This window comes from Clytia hemisphaerica, unplaced genomic scaffold (genome assembly GCF_902728285.1).
Source record: "Clytia hemisphaerica strain Z4C2 unplaced genomic scaffold, Clytia hemisphaerica genome assembly, whole genome shotgun sequence".
Taxonomy (NCBI): domain Eukaryota; kingdom Metazoa; phylum Cnidaria; class Hydrozoa; order Leptothecata; family Clytiidae; genus Clytia; species Clytia hemisphaerica.
The window spans coordinates 130,377-148,163 of record NW_027103238.1 but is presented as its reverse complement, the minus strand read 5'-3'; the positions used below and the strand labels follow the sequence as shown (position 1 = coordinate 148,163).

The 17,787-nt window shown below is 34.9% G+C and overlaps 1 protein-coding gene and 1 long non-coding RNA gene across 2 annotated transcripts in view; one reads left to right on the top strand and one right to left on the bottom strand.

The window, feature by feature from the left end:
- Positions 1-15,851, bottom strand: part of LOC136820483 (fibrocystin-L-like) — a 72,843-nt gene extending 56,992 nt beyond the window's left edge. The window contains exons 1-3 of the mRNA XM_067079910.1: positions 15,789-15,851; positions 15,047-15,175; positions 3,058-3,144 (exon numbers count right to left, since the gene is read on the bottom strand). Coding sequence (XP_066936011.1) covers positions 3,058-3,144; positions 15,047-15,113 — 154 coding nt within the window. The 5' untranslated portion in view covers positions 15,114-15,175; positions 15,789-15,851. The remainder of the gene's footprint in view (positions 1-3,057; positions 3,145-15,046; positions 15,176-15,788) is intronic.
- LOC136803807 (uncharacterized) lies at positions 12,282-13,433 on the top strand. The gene is made up of 2 exons (XR_010846244.1): positions 12,282-12,540; positions 12,752-13,433. It is a non-coding gene; the product is annotated as an uncharacterized lncRNA (long non-coding RNA).
- Positions 15,852-17,787: the final 1,936 nt, after the last annotated feature.

Below are 17,787 nucleotides of genomic sequence, written 5' to 3'. Positions count from 1 at the left end.
ATATTTTTGGTAGTGTTAGTTTTAATTCTGATATTTTTTGACTGAGTTTTAACTGTGTTAAACGTTTATGTCTTTGTTCAGAATTGTTATTGGATATTTCAGAAATGAGTTGGTTAGTATTAAGATTTTGGAATGGGAATGTGAGGCAATCACTGCATGACCATGTGGCTCGATTAATCTCATTTAATGAATTAATGTTTGTGCATTTTATATGAAGGAAGTGTTTACCTAGTTTACATTCAATCTTATCATTATGGTTAATGGTTTTAAGGCATTTAGTGCAGTTATGACATGGTTGCTCTCTATGGTCTATGGATGAGTTAAATTGGTCAATATGGGCATTCGTTACATTACTGAATGGAATGGAACAAGATATGCAGATTGGACAAAAGAATGGGTGTTCACTATTGGCAAAAAGAGTGAGCTGACGTTTAGAAATTTTGAAGCATTTAGCATGTATCCAGGTGTTACATAGGTCACAAAAAATACAGTCATTCAGACAAATAAGTTTGCACTTGTGGCAAATAACCGATTCTATAGTGGTACCCATCATATGAATTTACTAATGTCTGCTATTGCTTTTACAGGTTTGATATCAGAGTTTTCATTTTTTCTTACCATAGTTACTCCATGGACTGTCCAAATAAACTTGTAACCCTTGTCTTTGAGTTGATTTCTTGTGGTTTTAAATATGTTACCGTTGATTCTCGTTAAACTCTCGTTTATGTAAATTTTGTTGTTTTTATCAAAACCAATGTCTCTGGTTGTTTTTCCTTTCAATTTGTTACGGTTCCTAAAAAAGAGATTCCGCGTTCGTCTAGATAAAAATTTCACAATTATTGGTGCATCTGGTTCTGTTGACGTTCTATGACTGATTTCTATGTGGTTGGTGTTTAGATTTAGTCCAATTTGCTCAGCTATGTCCAGTACAATTTTGTCTGTATCCTCATTATCTTTCCTTGGTACTCAGATGTCCACCATATTTCTACGACCATATTGTTCAAGATCATTGGTGCTGGCAGCTGTTTTGTTGACAATTTTCTTTAGGTCATCAAGAGACTTTTTTAGGTTCAAAATATCAATAGAATGTTCATTGTCAGATTTTACCAGTTTGGTTAGGCCCTGTTCAACTTTAGCTACTTTCTTTTGAGACTCATCAAACTTCTCACTAATGTGGGTCTGGGAAGCAACAATTCCGTTCACGTTATCGTCTAAGGTTTTCACATTATTGTTCATGGTTTTCATATCGTCATTCAGGATTTCGATTCTACCATAAATATTTGCAATTTCTTCATTAGTTCTGGCTTCCATAGCATCCAGCTTTTTCAAAATGTTTTTGTTTTGCGAGTATATGTTTATCATCAAGAGTTTAAAGTCAATCGGTATTTTACCTTCTACATTGAAACTTATTTCTTCATCTCCAATTTCTTTCATAATAGATTCCAGGTCTTCATTGAGAGTATTGGCAGATGTAATGTTGGTTGTCATCTCTTGTTTCTCAGTGCGTTGTTGTTGTTTCTTGTTGTTGTTGTTGTTGGTGTTGTTGTTGTTGTTGGTGTTGTTGTTGTTGTTGTTGTTTGACATCATTCTTCCTTTTTTTTGTTTTTAGTATTTTCCTCTAAAATCTTATACTCAGTGACTAAATGGAATGAGTATTTTTTATCTTTTATATGTTTATTTTTTACCCTCCCAGAGAATTTTATACACAACCATGGAGCACATATTTTCCCAGGCCATTTCTGAGAAGTTAGAATTCCTGAAAAGGTGTACAGTATTTGGGTTGTCACTTAAATCTCTCTTCAATGTAAATGAACCTTAGCTAACTTATCTAGTACTCTTCCTGCAATTTGAATTTCGGCGACTTTTAGTCATCGATTGGAAAAAGCTATCAATTGTATCAAGTTGGGAGTCTGGGTTATCCAGCAAAAAATTCCAGTTCTGTTTGGGAATAGACCTTTTTTCTAAAGAGGCAGCCATATTGAATAATTATGTACTCCAGCATAAAAATAATGATACAGCCATGCATAATTACTGTATCATGCATATTTTAAAAATTATGCATGGCTGTATCATTGTTTTTATGCTGGAGTACATAATTATTCAACATGGCTGCCTCTTTAAAAAAAAGTCTATAAGCAGGATCACCTCTCAGGCAACAACAAAATAAAAAAGGGGTATGTATGAGGGTTCTGTTTTACAACTTTACAGAAATCTTGGAAATGTTATTTTTTTTGCTAGAATTCTGAAATTTTGATTCTATGTCTAATTTGTATTTGCATAATAACAAGACATACGCTTATTCTGAGAAGAGAGCTAATTCTATTTCGAAAATACTGAAAAGATTTTGTAAGCAAGACCCGATCAATCGAACTTTTCGAACCAATCGAACAATCGAACTAATCGAACTCCATCGAACGATTAAAGTTCGATTAAAAAAATTAATCGAACCTAATCGAACACTCACAATTTTTGAAGCAATAGCAGTTCGATTAGTTCGGTCAGTAAAAAGTTCGATTAGTTCGATGATATTAAATCCTCATATATCTTCCCTCGCTTGCAAAAACTTTGTCCTGGCACGCGACAGTTCCCGTACTTAACAGCTTGACGTTTATTGTACCCGGATGGATATTTGTCTATCCGGAATAAAGTCCGTAGCCCCCTCTGTTACGATTTCGCGCGCAGCCGAGTGGCAGAATACTACGCCCCAACAAACCCCGCCTCTGGCGCTATAAGGATACAAGAAAAGTGTGTAATCCGTTATCAGAAGTAATTTCCCAATTTACATTCCGAATTTGGCTTTGAAAAGAAGCTAATATATGGTGGCGGAGCAGCACAAACTTGTCGAACAAAATTGGTTTATCGAAGTGATCTTTTAAAAATTTTTGGAGTTCGATTAATTTTTTTAATCGAACCTTAATCGTTCGATGGAGTTCGAGTAGTTCGATTGTTCGATTGGTTCGACAAGTTCAATTGATCGGGTCTGGTGTAAGATTTCAGAAATTCCTGAAGAAACAATTTACTTTTAAAAAAAGTGGGTAAATTTGTATAAAAGGTTACCTTTTCCTTTGATTGTGATTCTACAACCTCCTTCCACACCACATGCATTTGGTGATACACTATCAACATATCTTTGCCCTCGACAATCTGGAATATAAGTTGTGAAAAATTTGCCAAAAAAAACACGATATTTCGGTTTCACATGTTTTTTTTTAGTTTTCGCGCCTTTTAATATTCCCGCGTAAAATGTACTCGAAGCAGATTATAGTTAGTTATTGCCACCGCAACGAGCGCAGCGAGTGAGGAGGCAGTTATAGTTTCAGGCGTAAGGAATATTGGACTGGAATCTCGAATTTTTGCGTTTTTTGTTTCGTTTTGTTTTGTTTTGTCGCGCAAGCACGTCCGCTGTTAGCCCCTTCCGTAAATATTCGGTACTGTTGTTTTTCTTTGACAGTATTTTTTATGGCAAGCGCCGCGGGCATTTTACTCTGCTTTTTGCCTGGGGTTTTTATTTCGCCTGATCCGCTTGCATGAATTCTGTCCGATTCTTGATGTGCGTAAGTTTGATTACGTAATGATTTTCACCAAAAAGTAAAAAGATTACATCAAATCCAAATTTTTTTACCAAATATGGTTAAAAGGTTAAATCATTACGTAATCAGACTTACGAATTGGTCAACATTCAGGAAAGGTGTACATGCGTGGAGGAATCTGGAATCTGGAAGTTTCTTAAAGTTTTTAGACACAAAGCTCTCTCTCCTGCAGTCAAAACGCATTTACTTTTGACTTTAGGAATAAACAAGATATATATATACATACTAATCAGTGAATTTGCTGACAGTCAAATTACAATCTGTCTCCTGTCTTAGACATTCAGATTGATTCATTTTTCGACCAAAACAGTTTGTCCCGGACGTTCAAACTGCCACAGTTCTGAGAGGAAACTCAGGACTGGGATAAACACTGTCAAACGCAGTTTGAGTAGCACCCTCAAGCTGATTGAAAGTAAATCAAAGTAAAGGAATTACAATAACTTATATCATAATTTGTTTGAAACAAGGCCGGTCTGATATCACACTGAGATTGCAATAAAAAAGGGACAAAAAGGCTTGATAAAGGCCGTTCCGTGAAAATTTAAAATAGCACTTGAAAATCAATTTGTTTTGAATTGAAAACTTTTTACGGTCATGGAACAGGAGGATTTATTAATTGACTTAGATACAGCATTGAGTGTTGCGCATTTCCAAAATTCATGTAGAACAACTCGCGGTCGTACATATTCTTGCGCTGTTGATTGTTTTCTCTCGAAATAAGTTACCGCCTGCTTCTTCCTGAAATTAAAGCGAAACTCTCATTTGAAGAATTAAGTGAATTCTTTTATTTGCTTTATAAATATAAGTGGTTCGATGGAAATTCCAATTGAAAATGATATCACTGATGTCAAAAGTAATGCGTTTAGACTGCTTGATGAAATTCCTGAACCAATATGGTCAAAAATTATTGAAAATTGTGGTACGTATGCTAGCAGAAATAGTGATGCACAGTTTACAGAGCTTTTTTCAGATAACCTTTTCAAGACATTATCAGAAGGAGAAAAAGATTGTTTGAAACAAGATTTGATGTTCGAGGAACTTGCCCTGTTTGTAATAACGAGAGACAAAGTAAGACAGGTATCATTGTCGCTCTTCTTACAGACTTTTTATACCCAGGATAACGATTGACCCAAACAACTGGCCAGATTGTGTGAATAGAGCTCTTGATCCAAGTACAGAAGTTTATTGTAATATTTGTTCTGTCAATATTCCTGCCCAGCATCAATCTGTTGACCTTCCATGTTATTTGTTGATAGAATTTAGTTCTACAATTCACAACAGTTGTAGATTCTTGGATCAGATTATAGTTAAAGGGAATACCTATAAATTAAAAGCTGTTGTTCGAAATCTAGGTTGCATGTGGCTTATTTATTGAAAACAAATGGGTGTACATTGATGATTTAAAGCCTGACAAAATATTTTACCAAAATATTGATGCAATGTTTTCAGAAAATGAAGGTGGATGGTTTTTTGCTTTTTATAGAAAAACTGTTGAGGAGATAGATTTTGTGGTGCATGATGCAACTGCTAATGTTGTTGATAATTCTAATCCACAAGAAACTGTCAATAAGGAAAATATTGAAACAGACAAAATTAAAAAAGAATACCCAAACCGAAAGAGAAAATTTGTCAATTATGAAGGTCTTTGTGATAGCAGTAATAAAAAAGGAAAATTTGATGATTTGTTTAAAGCAATTGACAAAAAAATTGTTCGCAAAAATAGTAAGGTAAAATATGACCCTTTGAAACGTAAATTACGACATCAAAAAGTTTTATTGACCCTGAAAAAGAAATGACCAAAACAGTTTGTCCCGGACGTTCAAACTGCCACAGTTCTGAGAGGAAAATCAGGACTGGGATAAAACTGTCAACGCAGTTTGAGTAGCACCCTCAAGCTGATTGAAAGTAAATCAAAGTAAAGGAATTACAATAACTTATATCATAATTTGTTTGAAACAAGGCCAGTCTGATATCACACTGAGATTGCAATAAAAAAAGGGACAAAAAGGCTTGATAAAGGCCGTTCCGTGAAAATTTAAAATAGCACTTGAAAATCAATTTGTTTTGAATTGAAAACTTTTTACGGTCATGGAACAGGAGGATTTATTAATTGACTTAGATACAGCATTGAGTGTTGCGCATTTCCAAAATTCATGTAGAACAACTCGCGGTCGTACATATTCTTGCGCTGTTGATTGTTTTCTCGAAATAAGTTACCGCCTGCTTCTTCCTGAAATTAAAGCGAAACTCTCATTTGAAGAATTAAGTGAATTCTTTTATTTGCTTTATAAATATAAGTGGTTCGATGGAAATTCCAATTGAAAATGATATCACTGATGTCAAAAGTAATGCGTTTAGACTGCTTGATGAAATTCCTGAACCAATATGGTCAAAAATTATTGAAAATTGTGGTACGTATGCTAGCAGAAATAGTGATGCACAGTTTACAGAGCTTTTTTCAGATAACCTTTTCAAGACATTATCAGAAGGAGAGAAAAGATTGTTTGAAACAAGATTTGATGTTCGAGGAACTTGCCCTGTTTGTAATAACGAGAGACAAAGTAAGACAGGTATCATTGTCGCTCTTCTTACAGACTTTTTATACCCAGAGATAACGATTGACCCAAACAACTGGCCAGATTGTGTGAATAGAGCTCTTGATCCAAGTACAGAAGTTTATTGTAATATTTGTTCTGTCAATATTCCTGCCCAGCATCAATCTGTTGACCTTCCATGTTATTTGTTGATAGAATTTAGTTCTACAATTCACAACAGTTGTAGATTCTTGGATCAGATTATAGTTAAAGGGAATACCTATAAATTAAAAGCTGTTGTTCGAAATCGAGGTTTCCACTTTGCATGTGGCTTATTTATTGAAAACAAATGGGTGTACATTGATGATTTAAAGCCTGACAAAATATTTTACCAAAATATTGATGCAATGTTTTCAGAAAATGAAGGTGGATGGTTTTTTGCTTTTTATAGAAAAACTGTTGAGGAGATAGATTTTGTGGTGCATGATGCAACTGCTAATGTTGTTGATAATTCTAATCCACAAGAAACTGTCAATAAGGAAAATATTGAAACAGACAAAATTAAAAAAGAATACCCAAACCGAAAGAGAAAATTTGTCAATTATGAAGGTCTTTGTGATAGCAGTAATAAAAAAGGAAAATTTGATGATTTGTTTAAAGCAATTGACAAAAAAATTGTTCGCAAAAATAGTAAGGTAAAATATGACCCTTTGAAACGTAAATTACGACATCAAAAGTTTTATGACCCTGAAAAAGAAAAGGCAAAATATGAACCCATAAAACGAAAAGAACAGTATCAAAAATCTTACGACCCTGAAAAACAAAAGGCAAAATATGAACCCACAAAACGAAAAGAACATTATCAAAAATCTTACGACCCTGAAAAACAAAAGGCAAAATATGAACCCACTAAACGAAAAGAACAGTATCAAAAATCTTACGACCCTGAAAAACAAAAGGCAAAATATGAACCCACAAAACGAAAAGAACAGTATCAAAGATCTTACAATCCTGAAAAACAAAAGGCAAAATATGATTCTACAAAGCAAAAAGAAAGCTACGATCCAAAGCAACGGAAAGAAAAATATGATTCAAAGCAGCGAAAAGAAAGATATTTATCCGAAAAACAAAAGAAAAAATCAAAATCTCAAGAAACAGACACTGACATTAATATGAGTAAAAACATGAAAGATTTTCAGAAATCCATGAAATTCTCAATTGCTCAATGTGAAACATGTTTTGAATCGTGGCCGATAAAAAGTACCTCAAAAGGAAACTCAGTTGATGATTATATTTGTACGCGTTGCAAAAGAGACAAAGGAACTCCAAAAAAGTTCAGTGCTGAGAATAATATGAAACCAAGTCCAGTGCCAGAAGCACTCAAAGGTCTTACACAAATTGAAGAAATGCTTATTGCTAGAGCTTTTCCTGTAATGCAAGTGTACACCCGACCAAGAGGAGGTCAGAGAGCTTATAAAGGTCACGTTTTGAATTTGCCTCACAATGTACAAAAAATTGCAGATGTTCTACCAAGAGAGCCTAGTGACATTCCTATAATGATTTTTAAAATAAATGGGAAAAATAATACCTCAAAAGAACTTGTTGTTAGACGTGAAAAGGTTTTACAGGCATTATTATGGCTGACAGGAAAAAATGAACAAGGTGAACCTAATAATTTTCTATATAGTGAAATCAATATAGATATGGAAAGACTACAAAAGCTGCCTGAAAACGGATTCATTGATTTACCAGACTTGCACGTAAAAATGAATGAGAAAAATGATATTGAGTGTGGTGAAGAAAATGAAAGTGACGAGGAAAATGAAGATGTCAGTGAAAGCGAAGAACTACCAGATTTTGGTCCAAATGATGATAACAATGAACGTGTTTTTGACGAAAACACTGAAATGAAAAGTTTCTTACCATCTAAACTAAAGAAAGCAAAGGAAGCTGACTTAACAAAAAGTGAAATTTTGAATACAAAAACTGAAGTTGATATAGGAAGTACTCCACTTAGTGAATTCAATACACCCTACTTAGCAAGTCTTGCATTTCCAACATTGTTTCCAGACACAAAAGGTGACCCAACTAATCCTGCAATCATAAGGGAAATAGCAAAAAGTGAATCAGAGAGTTTTGCTGAAAAATTGAAACATTTAATCAAATTTGCCGAAATTGATGACAAAGGAAAATGGTTTTATAGATTTGCATCTCATCCAAGATTTTCCTTTTGGGGCTTCAATATGCTGTATAGAAAAAGATTGATTACTGTAGTCAAGGAAATTTTTTTATCAAGCAAAACCCAGGTGAAGCTAATTTGAGCATTGAAGATTTACAAGATCTTGTTAGGGATAATGATCACTACGTAGTAATGAAAAAACTACAAAGATACTCAAAGAATGTAACAGGTACGAATGCCTATTGGTGCGATGTCAAGGAAAAATTAAAAGCCACAATAACACAAATGGGCACGCCAACTATATTTTGGACATTGAGTATGGCTGATTTTCACTGGCCAGACATTCATGATTTATTTTCTTCAAATGACGAATCTGAATCTGCTGATTTTAGACAAAACATTGTTGATAATCCTCATATAGTAGATTGGCTCTTCACTGAACGAGTAAAAAGTTTTGTAAAACATTGGTTATATGAATCTCTAAGTGCAGAATGGCATTGGTATAGGTTTGAATTTGCTGTTATGCGTGGTTCTATACATTGTCACGGTTTAGCAAAATTGAAAGATGATCCGGGAATATGTGAGTTGACTGAGAAGGCTCTGCAAGGTTTTTTGGCTCAACAAACTTTATCAAATCAAACAGAGATTGACCTTGAAAATAATACTCTTTTAAATCTGGCTGTAATCGAGGGAAACAATGCTGAAAGGCAAATCTGTGATTATGTTGATTCTTTAATGACAGCTATGAATCCAATTGAAGGACCTGTTGATGAATGGGAAAAGCCAAATGTTCATCCATGCAAAAAAAGACTTGAGGATATACCTGAGGAGGATTTAGAACAAGATTACATAGATCTAGCAAATAGCGTGCAACGGCATACAAAATGTAGTTCAGCCTATTGTCTAAGAACTAAGAATGACAAACAGGAATTTCGTTTTAAATTTCCTTTTGAATGCTGCGAGAAAACACATTTAACCTTTGAAAAAGTAAAATTGAAGAGAGGCGGTGAAAAGTATGTTCCAAACATTGTTCTGAAAAGAAATGATCCTAGAATGAATAGACATCAACAACTTCAATTACAATCATGGAGAGCTAATTGCGATATACAAATTATCCTTGACCACAATGCTTGCTTGAATTATATTGCTAAGTATGCGTCAAAAGCAGAAAAGATTTCTGATGTCGCAAAAGAAGCGTTTACATCTGTCATTGGTAATCTTTCAGGAAAGGAAACTTCTGGTAATATTTTTCGAAAACTGATTATCAAATCTGTCGGTGAAAGAGACTTTAGTGCTCAAGAAGTAATGCATCAAATTATGTCTTTGAAACTACATTGCTCTTCATTTGATGTTGTAAGTTGCTCTCTTGAGGGATCAAGACAAATGAAAATTGACAATGATGGCGTTGAAACCAAAACCTCTTTCTTAGATGATTATGCATCCAGATATGTTTATGAAGACAATGAGATTAGGCAAAGTAACCTCATAGATTTTGTTTCGAACTGGAAAATAAGTGCTAAAGACAAAAAGATTCAAAAGAGGAAAAAGGCAGTTGTTGTTCGTACTTTTCCAAATTATAGTCCAAACCCAAAGAGTGACAGTTATCCTTTGTTTTGTAAATTCCAATTGATCAAGTACAAACCATGGAATGATTCTGTAGACAGTCTCTGGGAAGGTTTACAAGCAACAAATGAGACATATTGCCAGAAATGGAAAGAATTCATTAACAGCTCTTTAGGAAGAGAATTAGTTCCAAATTGGAAAAGGCATTACATCAATGCAAACAATTTTGAATATCAGGTTGAGGATGAAGAAAATGAAGAGGAAGAAAGTGAAAATATTTTTTTACGTGAAGATTGGATGGATATAGCAGACCTGAATACCATGCCCAATAATGTTTCTACAGAAAATCAACAATATTGGACTGATTCTTATGATTCTTATACTCAAGATCAAATTAATGCAATGCCCTTTTGGATTGAAGAGAAAAAAAAGACTTTTGAAAACGATAATCCCACAGATTATAGTCAATATCAAGTTGAGAACTTAAATGCAGAGCAGCTCCAAGCTTACAATATTGTACATGATCATGCTCAAACTATAAATGCTGACCCTTTACAAATGATAATCACTGGGATTGCAGGAAGTGGAAAGTCATATTTAATAAATTGCATTAAAAAGCTCCTTGGCAAAAAGTGTTTATTGACATCTTATTTTGGTATTGCTGCCTTTAATATTAATGGAAGAACCTTGCACAGCACTCTCAAATTGCCAATTCGAAGCAAGTTAAAGCATGAACTGAAAGGAAAGTCACTTGACAATTTACAAACTGGCCTTAAAGACATAGAGTATATTATTATTGATGAATTCTCTGTAGTAGGCCAAAGATTGCTAGGCTGGATAGATAGTCGCTGTCGTCAAGCAACAGGAAAATTAGAAACTTTGTTTGGTGGAATATCTATTATATTAGTAGGAGATGTTGCACAGTTACCACCAGTCATGGATGATGTATTGTACCATTCTTTTCCAAAAAATGAAATTGCAGTTGCAGGTTATCTGGCCTATTGTTGTTTCAGAACTGTCGTAAAACTTAAAGCAAATATGAGATCTGCTGGTGAGGATGAGTCACAAAAGAAATTTAGAAAAGCTTTGAAAAATTTGAGAAATGGAAAATCAACAATGGAAGACTGGAATTTTTTCTTGACCAGACAGCCTGAAAAAAAACCCTGTTGACTATAATAAATGCATCAGGCTATCCTTTGCAAATGAAGTTGTCAGAGAACATAATGGGAAAATGTTGGATTCTTTACAATCACCCATTGCAGTCATTAAAGCAAAAAATACTCCACCAAGTGCGTCAAAATCATCCTCAGAAGAATTTGGTTTAGCAAATGAAGTTTTCCTTGCCAAAGGTGCCAAAGTAATGCTTACAAGAAACTTGTGGTCAGATGTGGGACTTTGTAACGGAAGTTTAGGCATTGTCAAAGACATAATATTCCAAAGAAACCACTTGCCACCTGCGCTCCCTATAGCTGTTATAGTAAAATTTGATAGATATACAGGGCCAAGTTTTTTTGATGACGAAGATAATTGTGTTCCAATTGTGCCTATTATAGAAACTTCATCTGAAGATAACGTACAGAAAGAAAGAATGCAAATACCTTTGAAACTTGCATGGTCGATAACTATTCATAAATCTCAAGGTCTTACATTGGATAAAGTTGTAGTGGATTTGGGAAAAAAAGAAAGCATGGATGGTTTAACTTATGTTGCATTATCACGTGTGAAAAAGCTAAATGACATGGTAATTGAATCATTTCCATTCGAAAGAATCAATAAATTGAGTGACGGTAAAAGATTCAAATTTAGAGTACGCGAAGAAAGCAGACTAGAAGAATTAGCAGCACGAAACGAGCCTTAGAAGTAATTAGATGGAATAATTTAGTATATGTCATGTCAAAATCATTGCACGGGGGGGGGGTTCAGGGCAGGGAAGGGTATTTTGCAAAAAGCAATATTTTCTTTTATTTTCTCCTTTATTTTCTCTTCCTTTGAAATACATTCTTATCAAACGAGTGAAATTATTTAGTACTTTTTTCATGAAAAAATTGATGAATTTAAGATTAGAAAGATTTCAAATCTGGTCCAACTACAGGGTGTCCTATGAAAAATTCCCCAGAACAATAGATGAAAACTTTCTTTTGTTTCAAGAGAATTTTTCATGGGATACTCCTGGATACTCTGTACTTTAAATATCTTGATCATGAGTAGAGAAGCCTTGCCTAGACTTTTCAAATCCTAACATTATTTTTTTAATATTTTTATCCTAACTTATAGAATATTATATTGTTTTGTAATACATGAATTTTTTTATTATCTTTATAATACATTTGAAGGATATTATATTTTTATACAGATTTATTGAAATTACGTATTTTTTATGATTTTGTACAAATTTTATTTGATTGATCGAATTTACATTTATTACTTCCAAGTTCCAAGTTGATTACAATAATGTGAATGTGAATTGATGTTTAATCTTTACCACAGAACAATAATGAACAATGATAAAAATGATAATAGTAGAACAATGAATGAATATGGACAAAAGTGATTATTTTTGGTGGTTGAATTGGCAACAAAATTCCGCTGTAACTAAATAATTCAACAATCGTCATTCAGCATACTCTACTCCCAACAACAATGCTTAAAAATCCTGTATTATGGAACTTTGACAGTAAGTACAAATAATTTTTTCATTATGTACTTTTATAGGACTTGGTTTTATTAATCTTTTATGTTTAACCTGTGTTCTTGTTGATACTTACCAGGCACTATTTGGGAAATTAATATCAAAAATTGAAAGAAACTCGTGAACTATTTTGAGGAAATTTTAGTACACTCACCATATTATCATCTAATTTCATGTTTCTTATTTTCCATTTAAGCTTATCTTATGAAAGAGGATTCATTTACTTTGACAACGCAATATTGCCTCGTTACTGCTACGATTACCACGTTACGTCATCATTTTCCATCCTTCTACACGATATTGCTGTTACAACTGCAAGATAACTGGCATATCAATTTTGTCCATGAGATCCCTTGTCATGCCGTCGGAAAAAGTCCTGGATACGCTATTTCCTGTTAATTCCTGGTTTCTGCTCATCAATATTGCCTCGTTACTGCTACTATTACCAGATTACGTCATTTCATTTTCCATCCTCTACACGACGCTGTTACAGCTTCTAGATTACTGGTAAATCCTTTTAATGTAAAAAATTATGGATCACGATATCCTTTGTTAAACCGTTGGAAAAACTTTTAAGTACGTTGTTACCTGTCAATTTTTGGTTCCTGCTCGTTATGTTTCTGGCTCATAGCATTTCTTACTTATGCTGTTTGGTTCTACTATGGGTCATTTATATTACAAATCGATTGGAATATAGTTGCATGTCTTTTGAGTGTTTTAGTATCTGTAATTGACTCTACCTGGACACTTTTGCTAATGAATATTTTAAGATTCGTATTTTACTATTTGTAAAAGTAATTCACGTTTTTAGAAAAAAATATATTTCATTTATATTAGCTTTATCGTTGATATCTCAAAGAAAATGCTTTTGAGAAGAATCATTCGAATTATTCCTATAATCATTTCCAAACTTTCGCTATAAAGCATTAAAAAGCTTTAATAAGCATTAATTAGTCTTTATAAATCCTTATAAATAGGCATCTGCAGCGGGTGGCAGTTAGTGAAAGCTATGGCTAGTTTAGATAATCGGGTCCAATGAAATATAAGCCCGAAGGGCGGGCTAGAAGTCAATCTCCTTGGTTACAAATCCTACCAAAGTTGCGCGGCCTTGAGCGGCTCGCCTGGTTTTTACACAAATGACAGATTGAAACTAAAATTTACCGCTAAATTTCGAAAAAAATATCAATCGTAAACAAAGGAATTACTAGATTCAATCTGTCGTCAAAAATGCGGCGCATTTTTTAAGGCTTCACTTTTTCTTGCCTGAGAAAAGTTAGAGATTGAACTCTAGCCCTTCGGGCTTTAAACTCAATGGTCGGGTCCCACGTCCAACCGCAATCAGTAGAAAGAACAGATTCTGGTAGCTAGACCCGACTGTTTTGGTGCAACATTTGAACTTCCCAGTGGGGCTGCAACCCGGGTACTACCCTTGTCGACCGACGGGGGTGCTCCACTGAGGTTCGAAAAATGGACCCTACGTGGGACTTGAAATTTGTGAAAAAAGTGACCCTGAATGAGACTGAAATTCAAAAATGTTCTCAAATTTTCTACTTTTTCCCCAAATTTTCCAAAAATAGGCACCCTACGAGGGACTGATTTTTCTATTTTGGTGTTTTTGCGACCCTACCTGGGACTCGTGGAGGTTAAAAAAGGTACCCCGACCAGCGGAGCATCCTCGTAACCCATCTTGCCCTAGTACCCCCCCCCCCCCGGGGCTGCAATTCCATGGTATTTTCCCACCGGGGACGTAATTTTTGCAAAAGTCTCCAGTGGAGATGGGGGTCCTAGTGGGTCTGTGACTCAAGGGTGTGATAAACCGTGATAACAGATAAATTTTATCCCGTGTTTAGTTTACTGTGGTTTTGTATATAGAGGCTTGCTACTATTTTTGAAACACAACATCATTTATCATCATTTATAGCTTCACTATAACACCAACACTGAGCACCAATCATGTCAGCTCGCAAAATATATTTATCTCGTCCATGCAGCCTCATCTCCTCCGAAAAAAATCATGCACGGCGAATGCCGTAAGTAATTTACTCGTAAGGTAAACATGCTTAGACCTGTTGATCGCGTCGTCGTGATTAAAAAAACCCATCGATATATGTAGCTCTTGCCACACGATTTCGAAGTCCATATTTTTCAGTTATGAAAGGTTTCAGTTTATACACCCCTATGTTACAGACCCACTGGGACCCCAGCTCCACTGGAAAATTTGGCAAAACTTCGTCCCCAGCGGGAAAACACCCTGAAATTTCAACCACGCTGGTAAATTGACTTTGATATCATCCCCATTCGAAATTCCCACAATTCCACACCATCCCCACTCCAAACCCATCCTCACTGAATTTTTTAATGTTGAAACGAAAAAAATTATATCCCCATTGGGATTTCAATAGGAGTTTTTATCCCCACCGAGGAAAAAGCTTTCACTGGGGCTGCGTGAGACAGGGGTGTTTACAGATTCAATCAAAAGAGAACTACTTACCCGTAAGCCGTATGGAACACAATGTAAGCAATGCGCAAATAGCGATAGCTCTTTGCAATTTTTTCATGTTTTATCGCATAATCTTTCTTTATTGATAATTGTTCACTTTATCCTCTGATTCTTGAATGCCTGTATTTGGATGAAAAAAATTGTTATGACGTTTAGTCCCTGTTTTTTCTAATTTAACTGCATAATGCATATAGTGAATAAAGGGGTGGTATTGGACCCGGGGGGGGGGTACTATACTTGCCGCTGATTTTTGACTAAAAATGAACCCCGTGTTGGGACTCATTTTTTGGAATTCCAAAATTTTCCATATTCTTCCCAATTCCCCCAAATACTTACCCTACAAGGAACTGGTTTTTCTATTTTGATGTTTTTGCAACCCTACCTATGGGACTCGTGGAGATGAAAAAAGGTACCCTGATCAGCGGCACATCGCCGTTATGCCCAAATACCCCTCCCCCTCCCGGGTTTTGGATTGGCAATCTATCAATATTTTAACTAGATGATTAGATCCACAAACATGTGTTCAAAACGTCAAACTCGAACCCAGTACTTAAACCCACTTCTTTCTGATTCTGATAGCGCTTACGATTGAATCACGTCCAACGGTAAATAAAAAAGTGTGGCAAGCAGAGACAAGTGGTTCTGGGTACGAGATTGCTCAAAAGTCTTTTATCACCATATACGCAACATAATTTAAAGTACTACTTTCTTTTCAAAAAAAAAACAATCTTACCTTGAAAACAAGCTCTGTGGTAACCACCAACTTGTTCAATTGCAAATAAGAAATGAAACCGACTAATCATAAAAAATGCTTCTCAATCAAAACCCAGTTCAAAACACCTTTACCAAAAGAACAAGCAGGGAGCAATCATTTATTTTGATAATCCTAAGATAAACAAGTATACTAAGATCCTAAATTCACATGCGAGAGGAACCAAAGCGTCACTACATTGGACGTTCTATTTACATTCATAAAATTCCTTCCCAGGCTCTGGACAGTTATATTATCATTGTCTACTCCTGTAACGGAGTATTTTTTCTCTCCAAGATTTCTTAAAATGGATGATGAGAACTCTCCAACGTAGGTACCACACAAATAGAAGTTCTTAAACATTCTTAAATTAAAAGGAAATATTTAAGAAATGAGTAGGCCTTAGAGCTAATTAAGACATACATAAAACGTTAAATGACTTAATCAGGTAAGTATTGTTAGCTAAGGATAAAAGCCACCTTGTATTGCTTTTTAAATCTTAATACCAAAACCTGTTGGTTATAATCAATAGGTATTATATAGTTTTTAAAATGGTGTCGGATTAGGGCTGATAATTCTCACGCATTTCAATTAATAGAGGAGGAGAGGATTTTCGATTTTCTAAAAACAACAATTTTACACCACTCTATGGTGATTTGTCATGTGTCTTTTTGTTTTTGATGCATTAAGACTTGCACCAATGCACATCTATGTCTCAGATATGTTTCAGCATACGTAAGGATGCATATATGTCCTTTATGAGAACAAATCTGTATAAGAACATAAGGCTTCAATGAACAAAATGTGAAGAACAAGTTAAGGCTTTGCGAAATCTAAAACAGTCAATTTGTTAGAAAAAATCACACAGACATACTTACATCTTACAAAATTGTAAAAATAATCACATTTTTAAAGAACGTTTTTGGTGTTCTTAAAGAAATAAATGTGTAGAACAAAATAAACTGAATATTAAATGGAGAAGAAATAAAATGACCCTATTTCAATTCTCAGTATTCAAAAAAATATCTTAGTATATCAAAGTATCAACAGCCTACTTACAGAGGATTTATTGGACTAATTTTCTTGTGAGAAAGTAAATGGCCTCAGTGGGTTTTTGATGAAGAAGTGTCGATACTACTAACTATTCAAAAGTGTCTTTTAACGTCTGTTTGAAAGTAAGCAGACGTAGCATGCCACTTTGGAAGGGAATTTAATAAGGCACAAATAAGTGATGGTGAATTAGCTTTGGGACATTAGAAGAAACTCTCAAGAGGCAGAAATATTGGTTCTTCGTCCTAAATCAGAAATAGAAGGTTAAGTGGGGCTCCCGGGGGTCTAGGGTTGTGAGCTGACGGGGGGTACCGCCCGACTTTCGACCTTTGGACCCTTACCGGGACTAAAAAGAAGAAAACAAATGAGAATGTTGGGGATTTTACGACCCTTAGCGGGACAAATTTGACCAATTTTTACCAAATTTCGATCTTTCCGGGGTTAAAAAGTTGAAATTCCGACCCTTAGTGGGACTGAAATTTGATTTTCTGATTTTTCCGACCCTTAGCGGGACTTCGGAAATCCAAAAGGTACCCTTAAGTGCGACACATACCGTACCCTCCATTTGCCTAAGTGGTGGGGGGGGTCCCGGGAGTGAGCTCTTTACAAAGTTCATCAAATATCGAAGTATGTACCTCTGAAAGGGTTATGAGAAAAATCAGGTAATGCTATTTTTTCAATAAAAAAAAATTAGGAGTGTTGTCAGAACTTTTCCCAAAGTCAATTCAATAAATAAGACGGTCCCCGGGGTATTTCTACTTTTACTTTGCTGCATACCATTAAATACCTTTTAATTAGCAAATTATTATAAAAACTATACAATCTACAGCTTATTTTCAATAATTGCCCGTTCCCATGGTTTCTAAAAATTTGATATTAATACCTATGGATGAGATTTTCTTAACGAGTGGGTGTTTGAGTGGGACTTTGT